General features: G+C 40.0%; 1 protein-coding gene across 1 annotated transcript in view; it reads right to left on the bottom strand.

Moving 5' to 3' along the window:
- actl6a (actin-like 6A) overlaps positions 1-20000 on the bottom strand; it is a 34545-nt gene that overhangs the window by 12972 nt on the left and 1573 nt on the right. Inside the window, exons 2-6 of the mRNA XM_061976160.2 lie at positions 14932-15008; positions 11580-11754; positions 4349-4449; positions 4155-4252; positions 1912-2006 (exon numbers count right to left, since the gene is read on the bottom strand). Coding sequence (XP_061832144.1) covers positions 1912-2006; positions 4155-4252; positions 4349-4449; positions 11580-11754; positions 14932-15008 — 546 coding nt within the window. The remainder of the gene's footprint in view (positions 1-1911; positions 2007-4154; positions 4253-4348; positions 4450-11579; positions 11755-14931; positions 15009-20000) is intronic.

Raw genomic sequence — 20000 nt, 5'->3', positions numbered from 1 at the left:
TGAAGTGCTTTATTTACGCATATTATTTCCAGGCTTTCGCGGGACAAATAAAACAATGTGGCGGGCCAGGTTTATGGTAACTGGTCTAACTAGGAATATATTATGTTAGTCTGGTTTGGATCCACTATTCTTACATCCTAAAAAAAACAAAAACGACACTTTTTGGCTACTATTCTCAAGAAAAAGCAAACGGGTGTACTCAGCACAACACTTTGCCATTTATGGACTTCCTGAAGTTCTAACGTGACAAATTCAAAAGATCTCACACAATTCTTCTTGAATCTGAACTTTCACAAGATTTTAAAATTAAAGTAATACGTTGAAAACACTTCCATGTGGGGGTAGAACAAGAGTACATTTTAAACACATAATGTTGTTAGAATAATTATGTGTATATTATCACACAACTCTTATGCTTAAGGGCCGTTGCTATAGTTATTATCAATTGTGCTGAAGTTGTACTTTTCTATCTGTGCAAAGGGACAGCTGGCAATCCAAAAGATTGCTAGTCGTCTCGTATCAGTGTTGTGTCCAGACTCGGCCTGCTGACTGCCAATGGCATACTTGCCAACCCTCCCGAATTTTCCGGGAGACTCCCGAAATTCAGCGCCTCTCCCGAAAACCTCCCGGGACAAATATTCTCCCGAAAATCTCCCGATTTTCAGCCGGAGCTGGAGGCCACGCCCCCTCCAGCTCCATGCGGACCTGAGTGAGGACAGCCTTTTCTTTATGGGGTGACAAGAACTAAATCATCCAGACTAGAGATACATTATATTATTTTGTTTATCTTACCTAAAAATAAATATATTTATTAATTTAAAAAATTAAAAAAAACAAAACATTTTTACTATATTTTGCTAAAAACATCAAAATTAATTGTAATTTTATTTGTATTTTTTCTGACTCCTTATTACATCCAGCCATAGAATTATACATTAAAATAAACATATTTGAAATAATTAATTTTAAATTATCATAATAATTCATTTAAAATGACCATATTTAATTATTAAAATAATTACTTGTTTATCAACAACTTTAGCATTTTATTCATTACATTTTGAAGCTCTCAGAAGCCAAGTTATGTTATATTCCTTAAAATTTATTTATGCAAGTTTGAAGTATCAATTATCTAAACACAGTTTTGTTTGCATATTTTCAGGTTATATATATATATATATATATATATATATATATATATATATATATATATATATATATATATATATATGTATATATATATATATATATGTATATGTACCGTATGTATATATATATGTATGAAATACTTGACTTGGTGAATTCTAGCTGTCAATATACTCCTCCCCTCTTAACCACGCCCCCGCCCTCAACCACGCCCCTGTTCCACCCCTGACCACGCCCCCCCCCCCACACCTCCCGAAATTGGAGGTCTCAAGGTTGGCAAGTATGGCCAATGCTGAACATCGAGTACCGTGACGCAGACAAAGCAGAGACAGGGCGATATCACGAGTATCACCACATTTGCATTTCATTAATAGTCATATATTGTGTCTAACTGGGGCTGTTGAGATTACCCCCTTCTCTCAGCGACAGCCTCAGTGATGTAACCAGGGACCTCCCAAATAGAGGAAGCACGTGGGCAGGATTTTAGAGCGTAGTTTGGATCTGTAACTAGAGTACAGCCCAATAACGTCTCTCCTCATTGAGCAAAATTTAACTCTGTCTCTGCATGATTCCTTGCTTCTTGTCTGTTAAATAGATGTCATCAGTGTTTGAACCTGACAAATGTACATAAGTCTGAAAAGTGGGGAAATATGTGTGGCCCTTTAAATGAATAGCACATGTGAGATTCCTTTCCAAACCAGTAGGTGGCAAACTTCCTTCAAGCAGGCAATGGAAGCAGAATGATTGAAGAAGAGAAGAGCTCACCTTGCTGCAGGACATAGCCGTCATGCACGGGTATTGCTGTGGTGTGTGTGGCGCCGCTGTCCAGGACCAGGCCTGTAGATCGCCCATTGGCAAAGCTGACATTCTCAGAGTCAAGGAAACGCAACTTCCCAGGTCTGGGGAGGGTACCTTTCACTTTGGAACTGATACAGTACCAGTACACTAGGCGGGGAGTGGTCTTTGCCGTTAAGTTGAAGGTGCCAGTCCTGCCTTTTGTTGAGTCCCACAAAGTGTTCATACTGTACTTATTGTATTCATTAGCAAATTTGGAGGTGTTGAAATCGCCATGTAAAATCGCTAATGCTAATCAGTAGCATGTATATATTTATGGCATGGGGCTGGGCGATAAAACAATATCAATATATATCGCGATAAACACGTCATAGATATTAATAAAAAATGTGTTAGATAAAAATGTACAATAATTGTTTTTCTTCTTTGTTGGAAAAAAGCGGCAAAAAAGAAGAAAGGTTGGTTGCATGAACAAAAACATTTGCTCCCTGGTAACCGAGCAACACAGGAAGTGATCACTGATCAGTGGGAGTGACACGCTAACAGCCAATCGGTTGACAGTACCAGCTATCAAATTTGGTTGATTCTTTGCATGGAGTGAGAAGAGAAAGTCAAAATGAAGAAATTGTGGATAAAAGAGGAAAAGTCACCTGGACAGTTATTTGGATTTTCTCAAAAGGGACCGTGGTCAGACCAATGTGGTCTGTACATGATGCAAGGTAAGACCACTAATACCACACCACCTTAGCTCACCCTTTAGAACACAGCTGTAACTTCCTGCCACTAAACCTGCAGAAATAGTTCTTCTCAGGTTTCTCTATGTTTACATTTTTGTTTTCTTACACTTTATGAAGCATTTCTTACATATTCATTATTTTTACACCATCCTTTTAAGATCTTATTATTAAGTGTTCAATGTGATTTTAATATTTTGTTGACATTGTTTGAGTGCTTGTGTTGACATTTCCTTTCTGCCTTGATAGCTGAGGGATTATAATCACCGGAAGGTTACATTTCAACTAAAATATATTTTTTGTCAAGCTCCTTATTTGCAATTTCAATAATTATCTATATCAACTGATATAATAATAATATTTAAATAATTACTGCATAGCAAAAAATCATTTCCATAGTTAAATAAGAATAACAGGGCAAATTAATGTTACACAGCCATTATTTCCTGGCAATAACCCTGCAGAAAACAGTTATTCTCAGGTATCTCTATGTTTACATTTTCCCTCGATTCTCTTACACTTTATTTCTTACATATTCCTTATTTTTGCACCTTCATTTTAAGAGTTTAGTGTTAAGTGTTCATTGTGATTTTACTATTTCGTTTACATTGTTTGAGTGTTTTCCATGCTTGTGTTGACATTTCCTTTCTGCCTTGATAGCCGAGGGATTAAAATCACAGGAAGGTTACATTTCAAATAAAATGTATTTTTGTCAAGCTCCTTATTTTCCATAGTTCATTAAAAAATGCAATAATTATCTATATCAACTGATATAATAATAATATTTAAATAATTACTGCATAGCAAAAATTCCTTTCCATAGTTAAATAAGAATAACAGGGCAAAATAATGTTACACAGCCGTTATTTCCTAGCACTAAACCTGCAGAAAATAGTTCTACTCGGGTTTCTCTGTTTACATTTTCACACTTTGCACTCTATGAAGCATTTCTTACATATTCCTTATTTTTGCACCCTCGTTTTAAGAGCTTATTATTAAGTGTTCAATGTTATTTTACTATTTTGTTTACATTGTTTGACAATTGTCCATGCTTGTGTTGACATTTCCTTTCTGCCTTGATTATAATCGGAGGAAGTTACATTTAAAAAAAAAAGTATATATATATATATATATATATATATATATATATATATATATATATATATATATATATTTTTTTTTTTTTTTTTTCTTCTTCTCCTTTTTTTCTCCTGCTCCTTTTTTTCCATAGGTCATAAAAATTTCAATAATTATCTATATCAACCGATATAAAACCCATACAATACAGCTTTCAGCCATATCGCCCAATATGGCATAACCAAAAGTGACGCCTTACTTTTGAGTGCTTTCTATCAGGCCTGCTTGCTTTGTTGTGATGAAAAACTACAACATTACTGAGAGGCAGTTACGCTACCAATTCGCCCGTTTAGTGCTTGAGTCGGTGCATTTTACTTGACTCGTTACCAGTAGAAAGGATACGCAGAAAGCACGGCGGATTTGCAGAGGAAGAAGGCGGGAATGTTGTAATGCTCGAACATCAGCTCGGTGAGTTTCTCCCGTTTTGCTCGCGTGTTCCACTGCAGACACAAAACACAGCCTCTCAGGCGTCATGTGGAATTGACACAACAACAACAACTGTCGTATGGCTTTAAATGAACACGCTTGTGACTCACTGACGCTTCCGACATGAGTACTGGATGCAGGCTTGGCTCGGACTTGAAGTGCATCTTGTAAGTGTGGTCCAAAATGGCTTGGAAACTGTCCCAGTCCTCGACTGTTGGACGAGAGGGGGATAAACAAGTGCACGACAACACAAACAAGGGAAAAATGATTTCACAAATGTTGTTATTGATTATTCATCCATTAAATGAATATAATATGAACATGCATATATATACAGTATGTGTAGGATATACATATATATAGAGAGATATGTATAGGGCAGGGGTCGGCAACCTTTACCAGTCAAAGAGCCATTTTGACCAGTTTCACAAATTATAGAAAACAATGGGAGCCGCAAAATTTTTTGAAATTTTAAATGAAATAACACTGCATACGAATTTTTTTTTTTTTGCTTTGTGCTATGTATAACCAGAGGTCTCAGACATGCTGCCCACACCTTTATGTGGAATTTGAAAGCTGGTGCGGCACGCGGGTTTTAATTGAATGGCGCTTGTCAGCGTCATGCGTGCCGTGATGGTACAGCATATAGCACCCACTACAGCCAGCGTGCCTAATCAGCCACACGTTGTATGGGGCTTCAGCTTTGCTCACGTAGGTAACAGCAAGGCATACTTGGTCAACAACCACACAGCTCACACTGACGGTGGTGGTATAAAAAAAAACAACTTTAACACTCTTACTAATAATGCGCCACACTGTGAACCCACACCAAACAAGAATGACAAACAAATTTCGGGAGAACATCTGCACCGTAACACAACATAAACACAACAGGACAAATACCCAGAATCCCATGTAGCCCTAACTCTTCCGGGATACATTATACCCCCCCCCCCGCTACCGAACCCCGCCCACCTCAACCGACGCACAGAGAGGAGGGGTGGGGGGGGGCTTGATGTGTGAGGGAGCAGGGTGAGGGTGGGGCGGGGTTTGGTGGTAGCAGGGGTGTATAATGTAGCCCGGAAGAGTCAGGGCTGCATGGGATTCTGGGTATTTGTTCTGTTGTGTTTATGTTGTGTTAAGGTGCAGATGTTCTCCCGAAATGTGTTTGTCATTCTTGTTTGGTTTTGGTTCAAAGTGTGGCGCATTATTAGTAAGAGTGTTAAAGTTGTTTTATATGACCACCGTCAGTGTAACCTGTGTGGCTGTTGACCAAGTATGCCTTGCTGTCACATACGTGAGCAAGCAAAAGATGTATATTGTATAACAAGTGTTGGGCTGGCCCGCTGTTAATACAGATTGTAGAGGGCGCCAAATGTTGTACCATCATGGCACGCCCTTATTATTGCCGTAAGGGTGAAAATCGGTGAATATTAATCCCTGAAGTTTTCTGCGAGAGGCACTGAAATCCGGAAGTCTCACGGGAAAATTGGGGGGTTCAGCAAGTAAGCTGCTGAGCCGCATCAGAGTGATCAAAGAGCCGCATGCGGCTCCGGAGCCGCGGGTTGCCGACCCCTGGTATAGGGGATATATATACACACACACACATATATACATAGATACATATATACACACATATATCCCAGGATCGAACCCAGGACCTTCGTATTGTGAGGCACATGCACCAACCCCTGTTCCACCATGCTGCCCTATATATATATATATATATATATATATATATATATATATATATATATATATATATATATATATATCCTCCCACCTCCAAAGACATGCACCTGGGGATAGGTTGATTGGCAACACTAAATGGTCCCTAGTGTATGAATGTGAGTGTGAATGTTGTCTGTCTATCTGTGTTGGCCCTGTGATGAGGTGGTGACTTGTCCAGGGTGTACACCGCCTTCCGCCCGAATGCAGCTGAGATAGGCTCCGGCACCCCCCGCGACCTCGAAAGGGACAAGCGGGAGAAAATGGATGGATGGATGTTTGAGTGTTTTCGTGTCGTGGTCAAAAGTTGACATACACTTGTAAAGAACATAATGTCATGGCTGTCTTGAGTTTCCAATAATTTCTTCAACTCTTATTTTTTTGCGATACAGTGATTGGAGCACATACTTGGTCACAAAAGTCATTCATGAAATTTGCTTCTTTTATGAATTTATTATGGGTCTACTGAAAATGTGAGCAAATGTGCTGGGTCAAAAGTATACATACAGCAATGTTAATATTTGCTTACATGTCTCTTGGCAAGTTTCACTGAAATAAGGCGCTTTTGGTAGCCATCCACAAGCCCAAACAAGTAAGTTCTCCAAACACTATCACAAAAAAACAAGAGTTGTAGAAATTATTGGAAACTCAAGACAGCCATGACATTAAGTTGTTTACAAGTGTATGTCAACTTTTGACCACAACTGTATATGTAGACACTAGAGATGCGCGGATAGGCAATTATTTCATCCGCAACCGCATCAGAAAGTCGTCAACCATCCGCCATCCACCCGATGTAACATTTGATCAGAACCGCACCCGCCCGCCATCCGCCCGCACCCGCCCGTTGTTATATATCTAATATAGACGATGCAAGGCATTAGTGAGGTTATAAAGCTTTTGCCTGTTAAAGAAAGGAGACTGATCCAATGCAGCACAAACATTCGCGTGCCACGCTGTCACGACCCAGACGCACACCAGTGCGCAATCATATGGGAGCCGCGCTGAGCGCACCTCCAAGCGCGTCTCGCTGCCGGCGACGGCCGGGTATGGGCCCGACGCTCCAGCGCCATCCATTTTCAGGGCTAGTTGATTCGGCAGGTGGGTTGTTACATACTCCTTCCGACGTCCATGGCCACCATCCTGCTGTCTATATCAACCAGGGTGAGCCCCACCCCTTTCGTGAGCGCACTGCGCGCGGAGTGACCCCTGTTACGCGCCCCCGGCAACAGGGGTGGCGGGCAGGTAAGCTGCGCGCGCGGAGTGACCCCTGTTACGAGCCCCCGGCCACGGGGGTGGCGGGCAGGTAAGCTGCTTACCTGCTGCGCGTGACGCCGGCCGCGGCGAAGGCGGACGAGGCGGGGTGTCGGTGCGGTGGGCGCGGTGGTGACCCTGGACGTGCGTCGGGCCCTTCTCGCGAATCGCCTCAGCTACGGCTCCCGGTGGGGCCCTCTCGGGGGAAGGGGCCTCGGTCCCGGACCCCGGCGAGGCGTCGGGGGCCTTCTCCGCTCCGTAAAAGTTTTTTTTTCTTCTGTTGTGGCATATGCTGCAGGTGCCTGCTCGTTTTTCGTATGTGGGTAACAACATTTAACTATGTATATATATTTCCGAATTGGTTTAACTGCCACCCGCCTGAATCTACTTAAAATCTAATTTTTTTTTATTTCAACCGCCCGACCCGACCCGCGGATAAAATCTAATTTTTTTAAATTTCATCCGCCCGATCCGCGGACTCCGCGGTTGTGCCCGCAAACCGCGCATCTCTAGTAGACACACAGTCCCTAGACTACAATAGTACTGGCTTCAACTATTTGCTGCTCTACAGACAGAACAATCTAAACATGACTTTCTTTAAAATACTGTTTATTTCATCGTCTCCACTGGCTCAGATCAGTAGAGTAAAATAGAGCAATGAGAAGCTTTTATAGATGCTAATTTGAGCAGCGTGTTCCAGGTCAGTCCGCCTCGGGAGGCCGAGGTCCCACAACGTCGCTGTGCTGCGATTCAGATTGGTGTCACAGTCACCTCAAAATAGTTCCATCTCCACAGACCCTCGTTCTGATGTCAGCGAGGTCAGCGTTTGTGGTTCTCTTCCTGCTCCAACTGGGCTAGATTTACGTGCTGTCATGCATCACTATGAAGGACTGGAGCCACATTTCCACGAAAAGTGGCACAGTTGAGTTCTGTGAAGTTGGGTGTGTTGTTCCCTGGATACTTAAATGGTGTGACGTCACGCAAACATGACTCCAAGGACAGCAACAGACATGCAGCGTGGAGATTGGATTTATGGCTCTTTGAAGGTCGTCGCATCCATTGTTTTTGTTCAAAAGACTGGCTCTTAATTATAGTTGGTTTTTTATCAAGATAAAATGGGTCAGAATTTACACAAATATTACTGTATTGGTGGGAATTATTGTAAAATATTGGCTATAATTGTATTTTAGCTGTGTTTTCCATAAGGCAGTGCCATATTTACATGTTTTGGCAGTGACATCACTAGTTTGAATTTGTCACATTTTATCATTATATAAAATACCTAAACAAATAAGTACGAATAAGATGCACTACAATAAAAATGAGGACACAATAAAAATGTGAATACAAAATTATACTACCATACTTAGTGTGTGTGTATGCTTGAATTAAGGGCCAAAGTAACTATAATATATATATATATATATATATATATATATATATATATATATATATATATATATATATATATATATATATATATATATATATATATATATATATATATATGTATGTGTGGGGGAAAAAAATCACAAGACTATTTCATCTCTACAGGCCTGTTTCATGAGGGGGGGTTCCCTCAATCATCAGGAGATTTTAATGGGAGCATTCACATACCATGGTTTATATAGGGCACAGAGTGGGTGGGTACAGGCTGGTGTAGGGGCGTGGTGATTGGCTCATGTGTTACCTAGGAGGTGTTTCCGTCTGTGGCGGCATGCTGTTACAATTTCGCTGCGCTTGTTGAGGGATGACAGGTCTGGACGGTAAATAATAAACAGTTTTTCTTTCAAGCATAGGTTGCATCTTTTATTACCACTATTGTAAGGTGTGCTGGATGCAAGAATTTGCCATGTTATTGAATATTCAACATTATTGTCTTTGAGGTCCCAAATGTGTTTGCTGAGTTCTGTGGTATTCCGCAGGTTTTGGTTCCTGAAAGAAGCCATGTGATTGTTCCATCTGGTTTTGAACTCTCCTTCAGTTAATCCTACATATGTGTCGGATGTGTTAATGTCCTTGCGTGTTACCTTAGATTGGTAGGCAACTGATGTTTGTAAGCACCCCCCGTTGAGAGGGCAATCAGGTTTCTTTCGACAGTTGCAACCTTTGTTGGTTTTGGAGTCGCTCTGTCCGGGGGCCGACGGCTCATTTGCAATTGTTTTGTTGTGGTTTGAGATGATTTGTCGTATATTGTTCATACAGCTGTAGCTCAATTTAATGTTGTTCTTGTTGAATACTTTTCTTAGGGTGTTGTCTTTGGGAAAGTGTTTGTCAATCAGATTGAGGAATTTGTGTCCAATGTTAGTTGAGACGTTTTTGCTGTATGGGGGGTTGTACCAGATGATGTCGTTTCGTTTTCTGTTCTTTTTCGGTTGGTTTCCTGGCGTGGGTTCATAGGTGAGGGTGAAATTGTATCCGCTTTCATCAAGGGCTTTTTGGTACGGGGGGGTTGCTTGGTCAAATTCAGCTTTGCTAGATGACAGCATCGATAGCCTTTTATTAATTCCGGTAGGTATTCTTTTCGTGGTGGTGGGTGGGTGGTTGCTGTCATGGTGCACGTATTGGAGTGTTGTGTTGGGTTTCGTGAATGGTTGGTAGCTGTTATTTCTCAGGTTGAAAGTGACGTCAAGGAAGTTGACGGTTTGCTTGTTGGCTTCAATCGTGATCCGTAGGCCGTTCTCTTTGAAAATTTGGCATATGCGCTTCTTGGTATTCTCGCTGCTCCTTGGCGAGGCGCGACACACTGCCAGTCCGTCATCACGGTAAATACCAAGGTTCAGATTGAGGCTGGCGAGCTGGGAGAGGAGGAAACTCCCAACGAGTTCACACGTTTCTGCTCCGTCAAAACTTCCCATAGTGTATATATATATATATATATATATATATATATATATATATATTTATATATAGAGAGAGAAAGCCTATACATGTATGTGTACATATTATATTAATATAATGGATATGTAATTAATATAATTGGATATTAAGAGTATGTGAAAGTTCGACTCCTACCTTGTTGACTTCCATGAGGACTTTCTTAAAGTTTTGTAATCAATCAGAAATATCAAGCAGCTAAAATGCGCCAAACATGGATAAATGTGGCGCGAATGGTTTGCAATTTTCCCATCAGCTTTGTAATAGATGTAATTTAGATTTTTTTTTACAGTGATTGGGCACTTTTTAATGATATCCACGTACTTTAGTGACCATGTCTGTTGACATTTTGTGTTGGTTGGAATTTTTTTTACACCATGACTAGGGAAGGTCGTTTGCATTGGGTCTTATAAATAAATGCTGCGCATTACCAGCATTATATAAGATAATTGAACAGAAAAACTCAAAATTTTAGACTTAAAATGAATGCAATCTACCTTCAGGCAAGAATCGTTATTACGGTAAACTCATGACGTCAGGACCGGCCCTAACCAATCTGGCGCCCTAGGCGTAATGTTGTAACAAATAATATTTCTATTATATAGGCTTTACTTTGCATTTTAATTAACGTGGGATTATTTTTTGTATTTAGAAATAATAGTACCAACTTTTTGTTTGTTTTTCTCCAACATTTGTGGCACTGGCGTGGCGTCCCCTGATGGACGGCGCCCTTAGCATTTGCCTATACGGCCTATGCCACGGGCCGGCCCTGCATGACGTCTCGCGTGCCACTTTGAGGACATCTGCCAACTTGGCCCGTGGGTCCTAGTGTGGACACCACTACTTTAGGATAATGAACTTAAAAAATGAATCCAAATGAAAATAAATACAATTAAAAATTATATATAAAATGTATTTATGTATTATATATATATATATTAATACACATATATAATTTGTACTACCCATGCATATGCTTAAACTACTATTCTTCAGAATAGTGAACCAGAAAAGTGAATTCAAATAAAAATACATAAAAGAAAATAATAAATACAATTATTCTTTTAAAATATATATGTATTTCAATATTCTTATCTGTAAAAAATATATAGTTTTATTTAAAATGCTACTAAGTTTCCTTTAACTCAAACTAATTTTCTAATCCAGTTGCTGCATGTGGAGAGTGGGAAATTGCCAACACTATACATTTGCATGTGCGTACAAAAATAAGCTCCCAAATGAACGGCTTCCAACTGGTAATCAGTTTTCGTCATTCAAAAGACTTGACTTGTTCACAAAGGTCACATCTCTAATCCAGCGTTTCACATTCTTCATTGAGAAAAGGCAAGTTTTGAGTTCTTCGTGACGATTCTCTGTCAACCAATCGTCGCGATTACCTCTGCGGTCGAGTAGTACGCCGGCAGTCGCACTGCACCGCAGAGCAAATGACTTTCTGTTGTACTTGGCGGCGCCGATACTCACTCATGCCGTTCTTGAGTGGGGACATGACCTCCATGTTCTCCCTGGGGATCCTCAGCTGGTTGGTGTCGATGAAGTAAGTGGTGCCGCTCTGCTTGCCCTTGTCGCCATCCGTCTCCATGGGAGTGGTGCCGTCCTCGCGGTCAAGTGTCACACCTATCACTGTGGGGAAGTCGGCCTGGGCCAGAGCAAAACAAAGATCTTCAGCGCGTCACCTCTATTTCAAGGGGTCCAAACTTTTGAAATGTTTCCTTTTTTTAAAAACAAAAACAATATATAGATATTTTAACTATATATATATATATATATATATATATATATATATATATATATATATATATATATATATATATATATATATATATACACACACATATAAAATTATATTTATATTTTATTTTTTCTTAGTTATATATGTGTATATATTTTATATACCCGGTACATGTTTTTTAAAGTGTATTTCTATTTCTATTTGATATATACTGTATATTTGTTTTAGTTTATTTCTATTAATATATATTTGTTTTAGTTTATTTCTATTAATATATATATATATATATATATATATATATATATATATATATATATATATATAAAAACCATGCTCAAGCACCAGCCCTTTGCCCTGGTTGTAAAGAGACATATATATACACACATATTCACATATATGTACATATACATACAAAAATACGTACACATAAACATGCACAGCCCTAGTGTGTGAATGTGAGTGTGAATGTTGTCTGTCTATCTGTTCTGGCCCTGCGATGAGGTGGCGACTTGTCCAGGGTGTATCCCACCTTCCGCCCGAATGCAGCTGAGATAGGCTCCAGTACCCACCGCAACCCCGAAAGGAACAAGCGGTAGAAAATGGATGGATGGATATGCATGCACATATACAGTATGTATATAAAAAAATAATTGTAAGTGGAACTTTAAATAGGTCATAATCATCATAACATTGATTTTATTTCATTGTTATTTTGAGCAATGACAGTTCTTTACAAAAAAAGTGTTAAATATAATTCATACTTTTTTTTACTTTCACACTTAAATGTTTGTATCAACTTCAGCTCTATCAGTCGATTATAAATTTGTATTTGTTCATGCTTTTTTTTGTTTTCAATGCCCTTTTACTCAAAGAAAACATTTGTTTATACGGCAAACTCACAAAATATGCAATTTTACCCCCTCCCAAAAATATTTCAAAGTGGAATATTTGATGTGACGTAATTGGAGCCTTAAATAGGCCAATAATTCATAACAACATTGATTTTGATTCATTATTATTTTTCAAGTACCGTATTTTCCGCACTATAAGGCGCACCTAAAAACCACAAACTTTCTCAAAAGCTGACAGTGCGCCTTATAACCCGGTGCGCTTTATATATGGATAAATATTAAGATTCATTTTCATAAAGTTTAGGTCTCGCAACTACGGTAAACAGCCGCCATCTTTTTTCCCCGTAGAAGAAGCGCGCGGTGCATGCTGGGATATGTGACGTTTCATTTCCATTTGTGTGTTTATGTAAAGACCCCAAAATGGCTCCTATTAAGTGTGTTGTCTGTCTAATTATAAATAATGCAGACGAGGCGTGTTAACTGAGTTCTCAACGTTTTCTCACAGCGTGCTCATAACCACATTCGAACTCCCAGCATAGAACAACGCTTCTCAGGGCTACCGCGCATGCTCGTAACTATCGTTGCATGCTGGGTAGTGTAGTTGTTATATTTGCTAGCTCATAACAGCACATTGAGAGACACGCTTACGCGCTTAATTCAATACTCGCCGTCATTCCGGGTGGATTGACAAAAGACCTCCAGCCGCTAGATATTGGTGTCAACAGGGCATTCGAAGCTAGACTGCTAACTGCGTGGGAACAGTGGATGACGAAGAAGCGCGCGGTGCATGCTGGGATATGTGACGTTTCATTTCCATTTGTGTGTTTATGTAAAGACCCCAAAATGGCTCCTATTAAGTGTGTTGTCTGTCTAATTATAAATAATGCAGACGAGGCGTGTTAACTGAGTTCTCAACGTTTACTCACAGCGTGCTCATAACCACATTCTAACTCCCAGCATACAACGCTTCTCAGGGCTACCGCGCATGCTCGTAACTATCGTTGCATGCTGGGTAGTGTAGTTGTTATATTTGCTAGCTCATAACAGCACATTGAGAGACACGCTTACGCGCTTAATTCAATACTCTCCGTCATTCCGGGTGGATTGACAAAAGACCTCCAGCCGCTAGATATTGGTGTCAACAGGGCATTCGAAGCTAGACTGCTAACTGCGTGGGAACAATGGATGACAGAAGGCGAACACACCTTCACTAAGACGAGGAGGCAGCGCCAGACGACGCCAACATCTGCCAGTGGATCGTAAATTTGCCCAACTTTTCACTTCGGACACCGAAGACGAAGGATTTACGAATGAAGAATAACTTCAGAAAGTGAGCGCTATGTTTATTTTGTGTGTTGTGACATTAACGTTCGAGCAACATTATGTTGCTATTGCTCTGCACTATTTTGAATTTTACTATGTTTGTGATTGCACATTTGCGTACATTTTGGGAGTGAACAGAGTTGTTAGAACGCTGGTTTTTAATATATTATTAAAGTTTGACTGACCTATCTGACTGTTTTTTTGACATTCCCTTTAGCGCAGCGTAGGCGCGGCTTATAGTCCGGGGCGGTTTATTGGTGGACAAAGTTATGAAATATGCCATTCATTGAAGGTGCGGCTAATAATCCGGTGCGCCTTATAGTGCGGAAAATACGGTAATAGTGTTTTTAGAATGTACCAAGGGCCACACTTTGGACACCCCTGCATTAGATAATATAAAAGTTTTAAAGACATACAATTGCATGCAGTACATTAGTTGTCAAAAATGGAAAGCACTAATTATTTTCCCTAAAAAGTACACACATTTGCAGCCTTACAGGGGCCACATAAAATGATGTGGCGGGCAAGATCTGGCCCCCGGGCCTTGAGTTTTATACTTTTTTTGCTTTTTCAATGTGTATTTTACCTCTGTTTTAAATGTTATTTTTTAGTCTGTCCTTTGCCTGTATTTTTTTGTGGTGTACAGCCCTTTGTTCTTCAACTGTGATTGTTTTTAAAGGGCTTTATAAATAAAGTTGGTATGGTATGGTATGCATCACCAGTAAAAAACACATATCCAGGTACAAAAGATCTAGAATGATCCCAACTCTATTTCTGCTGTCCGTCTCCTGGGTGACGGACCCCATTTCTCGGCATCACTAGCCCATCCCCAGAGGATGGATGGAGACGCTCGGAGAAAGAAAAAAAAAGGGCACGCCGAATTGGGTCAGTGGTGAAAATCAGTACTTACTTTGGGACAGTCCTCTCCCGCATAGCCAGCTCTCACGGAGTAGGAGCCAATGTCGAACACCAGCGCTCCCACCTCGTCTGGAGAAAGGAGACAACGTATAGGAATTAGTGCGATATAACAAGGTGCCACTAATGCGTTCCAAGCCGTGTTCAACCCTGCTGGTCTTCAGTGGGGTCAAGGGTAATAGAATAGAAAGTACTTTATTGATACCAGAGGGAAATTCAGCACCACAGTTCGCTCACAATAAACAATAAACACTTAGGTATTTTCTACATGTGAATAATATAAATACAGTCTATTATACAGCATTATTCACATGTGAATAACATAAATACAGTCTATTATACAGCATTATTCACATGTGAATAATATAAATACAGTCTATTATACAGCATTATTCACATGTGAATAATATAAATACAGTCTATTATACAGCATTATTCACATGTGAATAATATAAATACAGTCTATTATACAGCATTATTCACATGTGAATAATATATATATATACAGTATATTATACAGCATTATTCACATGTGAATAATATAAATACAGTCTATTATACAGCATTATTCACATGTGAATACCGTAATATAAATACAGTATATTATACAGCATTATTCACATGTGAATAATATAAATACAGTATATTATACAGCATTATTCACATGTGAAAAATATAAATACAGTATATTATACAGCATTATTCACATGTGAATAATATAAATACAGTCTATTATACAGCATTATTTACATGTGAATAATATAAATACAGTCTATTATACAGCATTAATCACATGTGAATAATATATATACAGTCTATTATACAGCATTATTCACATGTGAATAATATATATATATATATACAGTATATTATACAGCATTATTCACATGTGAATAATATAAATACAGTCTATTATACAGCATTATTCACATGTGAATAATATAAATACAGTCTATTATACAGCATTATTCACATGTGAATAATATAAATACAGTCTATTATACAGCATTATTCACATGTCAATAATATAAATACAGTATATTATACAGCATTATTCACATGTAAAAAATAATATAAATACAGTCAATTATACAGCATTATTCACATGTGAATAATATAAATACAGTCTATTATACAGTAAGCTGGAGCCTGAAGCGCCCTGACTCGTGCGACATTTTTGGGACAAAATAATTTCCTTCAGCTCAACTCAGACATTGAGATCATTGTCTTAGGCCCACAGAAGCAAAGACAAACTTTCATTAGTCACATTGAGACCCTGTCCCTGAAACTGATAATCAGGCTAGACGTCTAGGAGTAATAATGGACTCACACTTGACCTTTAACATCCACATTAAGTCAATACCATCAGGAGCTTTTTAACACTTGAAAAACATTACAAAATCAGAGAGATAATGTTTAAATCAGACTAGAAAGACTAATCCATGCCTTTGTCTCTAGCAGGTTAGACTACTGCAAATGGCCTCTGGAATGCTGCTGCTCGAGTCCTGACTAGAACCAGGAAATACGACCATATTAGTCCGGTGCTTAGGTCACTGCACTGGCTTCCTGTTGCTCAGAGAAAAGACTTTAAAACATCTCTGTCTTTTCATGGTCTTGTGCCAAAGTACATCTCCGACATGTTTGATTCATATGAACCATTTCGAGCTCTGAGAACCTCAGGGAGTGGTCTCCTGATGGTGAAGCTGTGTTTCAGTTTTATGCTCCTAAAATCTGGAATAGTCTTCATGAAGATGTGAGACGAGCCTCAACGTTGGCCATGTTTAAACCTAGCCTGAAAACAAAAGTGTTTTAACCACACTATTTGATTGATTTTAATTCATTTCTGATGACGATTGTATTTTCTGATTTTAATTTTAATTATGATGTTATATCTTTATTTTTGCCTTGTTCAAAATTTTCTGTAAAGCACTTTATATTGCCTTATGTATGAATTGTGCTCAAAAATAAACTTGCATTGCAAGAACCCAAGCAAGCACAAAAACTCCAAACAAAAATGTCCTGTGTTAAGCAGACATGCTGCAGGCATTTAAAGCCGGAATTTAAGCCAGTTATGGTAAACGCGCAGCTACATCCTAACACTGCAGATTAAAAACAGGGTTTCTGCAGGTATCTCCCCCTTACAGTTTTTCCTGCTTCGACTGTGTTCTGTATTGCATACAAGTATCTTCTTCCCGTTGTACTCTTCCCACATGCTGAAATACATTATAAATACCATTGCCATCAAAGACAAAGCCCCAAAAAATGGTGTTATAATGCTTTTGTTTTTTTTGTTCTATTTTCTTTAGTTATCCCTTGCACATTGTTCATGTTTCTTTTGTCTCTTTCCTTAAAAAATGAATTAGTATTTGAAATTTTTTGGGAAAAATAATTTATACTTACATATTTTGAAATAAATATTATAGATACACGTTTACTTCTGATTGTTTGAATATTGTGTGTCATATTGTTGTTGAAATAAAGTTGGGGGGGGGACAGCTGTGATTGGTCAGCGTATTATGACATAATTTCCGGGGTTCACACAACTCACCTTGGCGAAACGTCCAACAGTTTTTAAGCAATGAATGTGTACATTAAAAGTGACCCTTGTATTTAGTTAAGTTAAAGTACCAATGATTGTCACACACACACTAGGTGTGGCGAAATTATTCTCTGCATTTGACCAAACACCCTTGATCACCCCCCTGGGAGGTGAGGGGGGCAGTGAGCAGCAGCGGTGGCTGCGCCCGGAAATCATTTTTGGTGATATAACCCCCAATTCCAATCCTTGATGCTGAGTGCCAAGCAGGGAGGTAATGGGTACCATTTTTATAGTCTTTTGTATGACTCGGCCAGGGTTTGAACTCACAACCTACCGACATCCATTGCATTCGGTCTCCCCTAGAGGGGGTGGGTTACCCACATATGCGGTCCTCTCCAACGTTTGGCATAGTCATTCACATCGAAGTCCCACTGGGGTGAGTTTTTCCTTGCCCTTATGTGGGCTCTGTACCGAGGATGTCGTTGTGGCTTGTGCAGCCCTTTGAGACACTTGTGATTTAGGGCTATATAAATAAACATTGATTGATTGATTGATCTCAGGGCGGACACGCTGACCACTAGACCACCGAGTAGGTTATTATAAATATTATAGATACACGTTTTTTTAAACCTTTATTTATAATATGCAACATTTACACGGCGTGGCGAAGTTGGTAGAGTGGCCGTGCCAGCAATCGGAGGGTTGCTGGTTACTGGGGTTCAATCCCCACCTTCTACCATCCTAGTCACGTCCGTTGTGTCCTTGGGCAAGACACTTCACCCCTCGCTCCTGATGGCTGCTGGTTAGCGCCTTGCATGGCAGCTCCCGCCATCAGTGTGTGAATGTGTGTGTGAATGGGTGAATGTGGATATACTGTCAAAGCGCTTTGAGTACCTTGAAGGTAGAAAAGCGCTATACAAGTATAACCCATTTATCATTTACATACAAGCAAATAAATAATAATAATCAAAACAAGTACAGAAACAGTACAAAACAGCGCCAGGGGGTTGTAAATTCAATAAAGTAACTAAGATAGAATGCAAAATATGTATATGTAACAGTGTAAAGCCATAGGCTCACACAAGTTCCGTAAATAATCCAAATTTGGAGCACAGCATCATAGTTTTCACAGTTTTAAAGTAAATAATAAATGATAAATGGGTTGTACTTGTATAGCGCTTTTCTACCTTCATGGTACTCAAAACGCTGTCCACATTTACCCATTCACACACACATTCACACACTGATGGAGGGAGCTGCCATGCAAAGCGCTAACCAGCACCCATCAGGAGCAAGGGTGAAGTGTCTTGCTCAGGACACAACGGACATGAGGTTGGTACTAGGTGGGGATTGAACCAGCGACCCTCGGGTCGCGCACGGCCATTCTTCCACTGCGCCACGCCGTCCCAAGTAAAGTTGTAATTCTTTTTAAAGGCACAAAAAACAGGTCTGGTATTGAGAAACTTACATTTACGAATATACAACTTAGCCAATAGTATAATGAAGTTGCAAAGTCTATTTTTTTTCCAGTATTCTTTTTTTCTTTTATAAACATTTATTTATAAATTTCAACATTTACAAACAGTTGAGAAATAATAATCAAAGTAAGTATAAAAATAGTTTAAAAAAATTATAGATACACGTTTACTTCTGGTCCAAACCGTGAGGGTTGGACTCCGCCAAGGCTGCCCTTTGTCACCGATTCTGTTCATAACTTTTATGGACAGAATTTCTAGGCGCAGTCAAGGCGTTGAGGGGATCTGGTTTGGTGGCTGCAGGATTAGGTCTCTGCTTTTTGCAGATTATGTGGTCCTGATGGCTTCATCTGGCCAGGATCTTCAGCTCTCACTGGATCGGTTCGCAGCTGAGTGTAAAGCGACTGGGATGAGAATCAGCACCTCCAAGTCCGAGTCCATGGTTCTCGCCCGGAAAAGGTTGGAGTGCCATCTCCGGGTTGGGGAGGAGATCTTGCCCCAAGTGGAGGAGTTCAAGTACCTCGGAGTCTTGTTCACGAGTGAGGGAAGAGTGGATCGTGAGATCGACAGGCGGATCGGTGCGGCGTCTTCAGTAATGCGGACGCTGTATCGGTCCGTTGTGGTGAAGAAGGAGCTGAGCCGGAAGGCAAAGCTCTCAATTTACCGGTCGATCTACGTTCCCATCCTCACCTATGGTCATGAGCTTTGGGTTATGACCGAAAGGACAAGATCACGGGTACAAGCGGCGGAAATGAGTTTCCTCCGTCGGGTGGCGGGGCTCTCCCTTAGAGATAGGGTGAGAAGCTCTGCCATCCGGGAGGAGCTCAAAGTAAAGCCGCTGCTCCTCCACATCGAGAGGAGCCAGATGAGGTGGTTCAGGCATCTGGTCAGGATGCCACCCGAACGCCTCCCTAGGGAGGTGTTTAGGGCACGTCCGACCGGTAGGAGGCCGCGGGGAAGACCCAGGACACGTTGGGAAGACTATGTCTCCCGGCTGGCCTGGGAACGCCTCGGGGTCCCCCGGGAGGAGCTGGATGAAGTGGCTGGGGA

The sequence above is a fragment of the Nerophis lumbriciformis genome, linkage group LG14, assembly GCF_033978685.3.
Source record: "Nerophis lumbriciformis linkage group LG14, RoL_Nlum_v2.1, whole genome shotgun sequence".
NCBI classification, from domain to species: Eukaryota; Metazoa; Chordata; class Actinopteri; order Syngnathiformes; family Syngnathidae; genus Nerophis; species Nerophis lumbriciformis.
The sequence above is the reverse complement of the archived record's forward strand: the minus strand, read 5'-3'. Positions and strand labels throughout refer to the sequence as shown.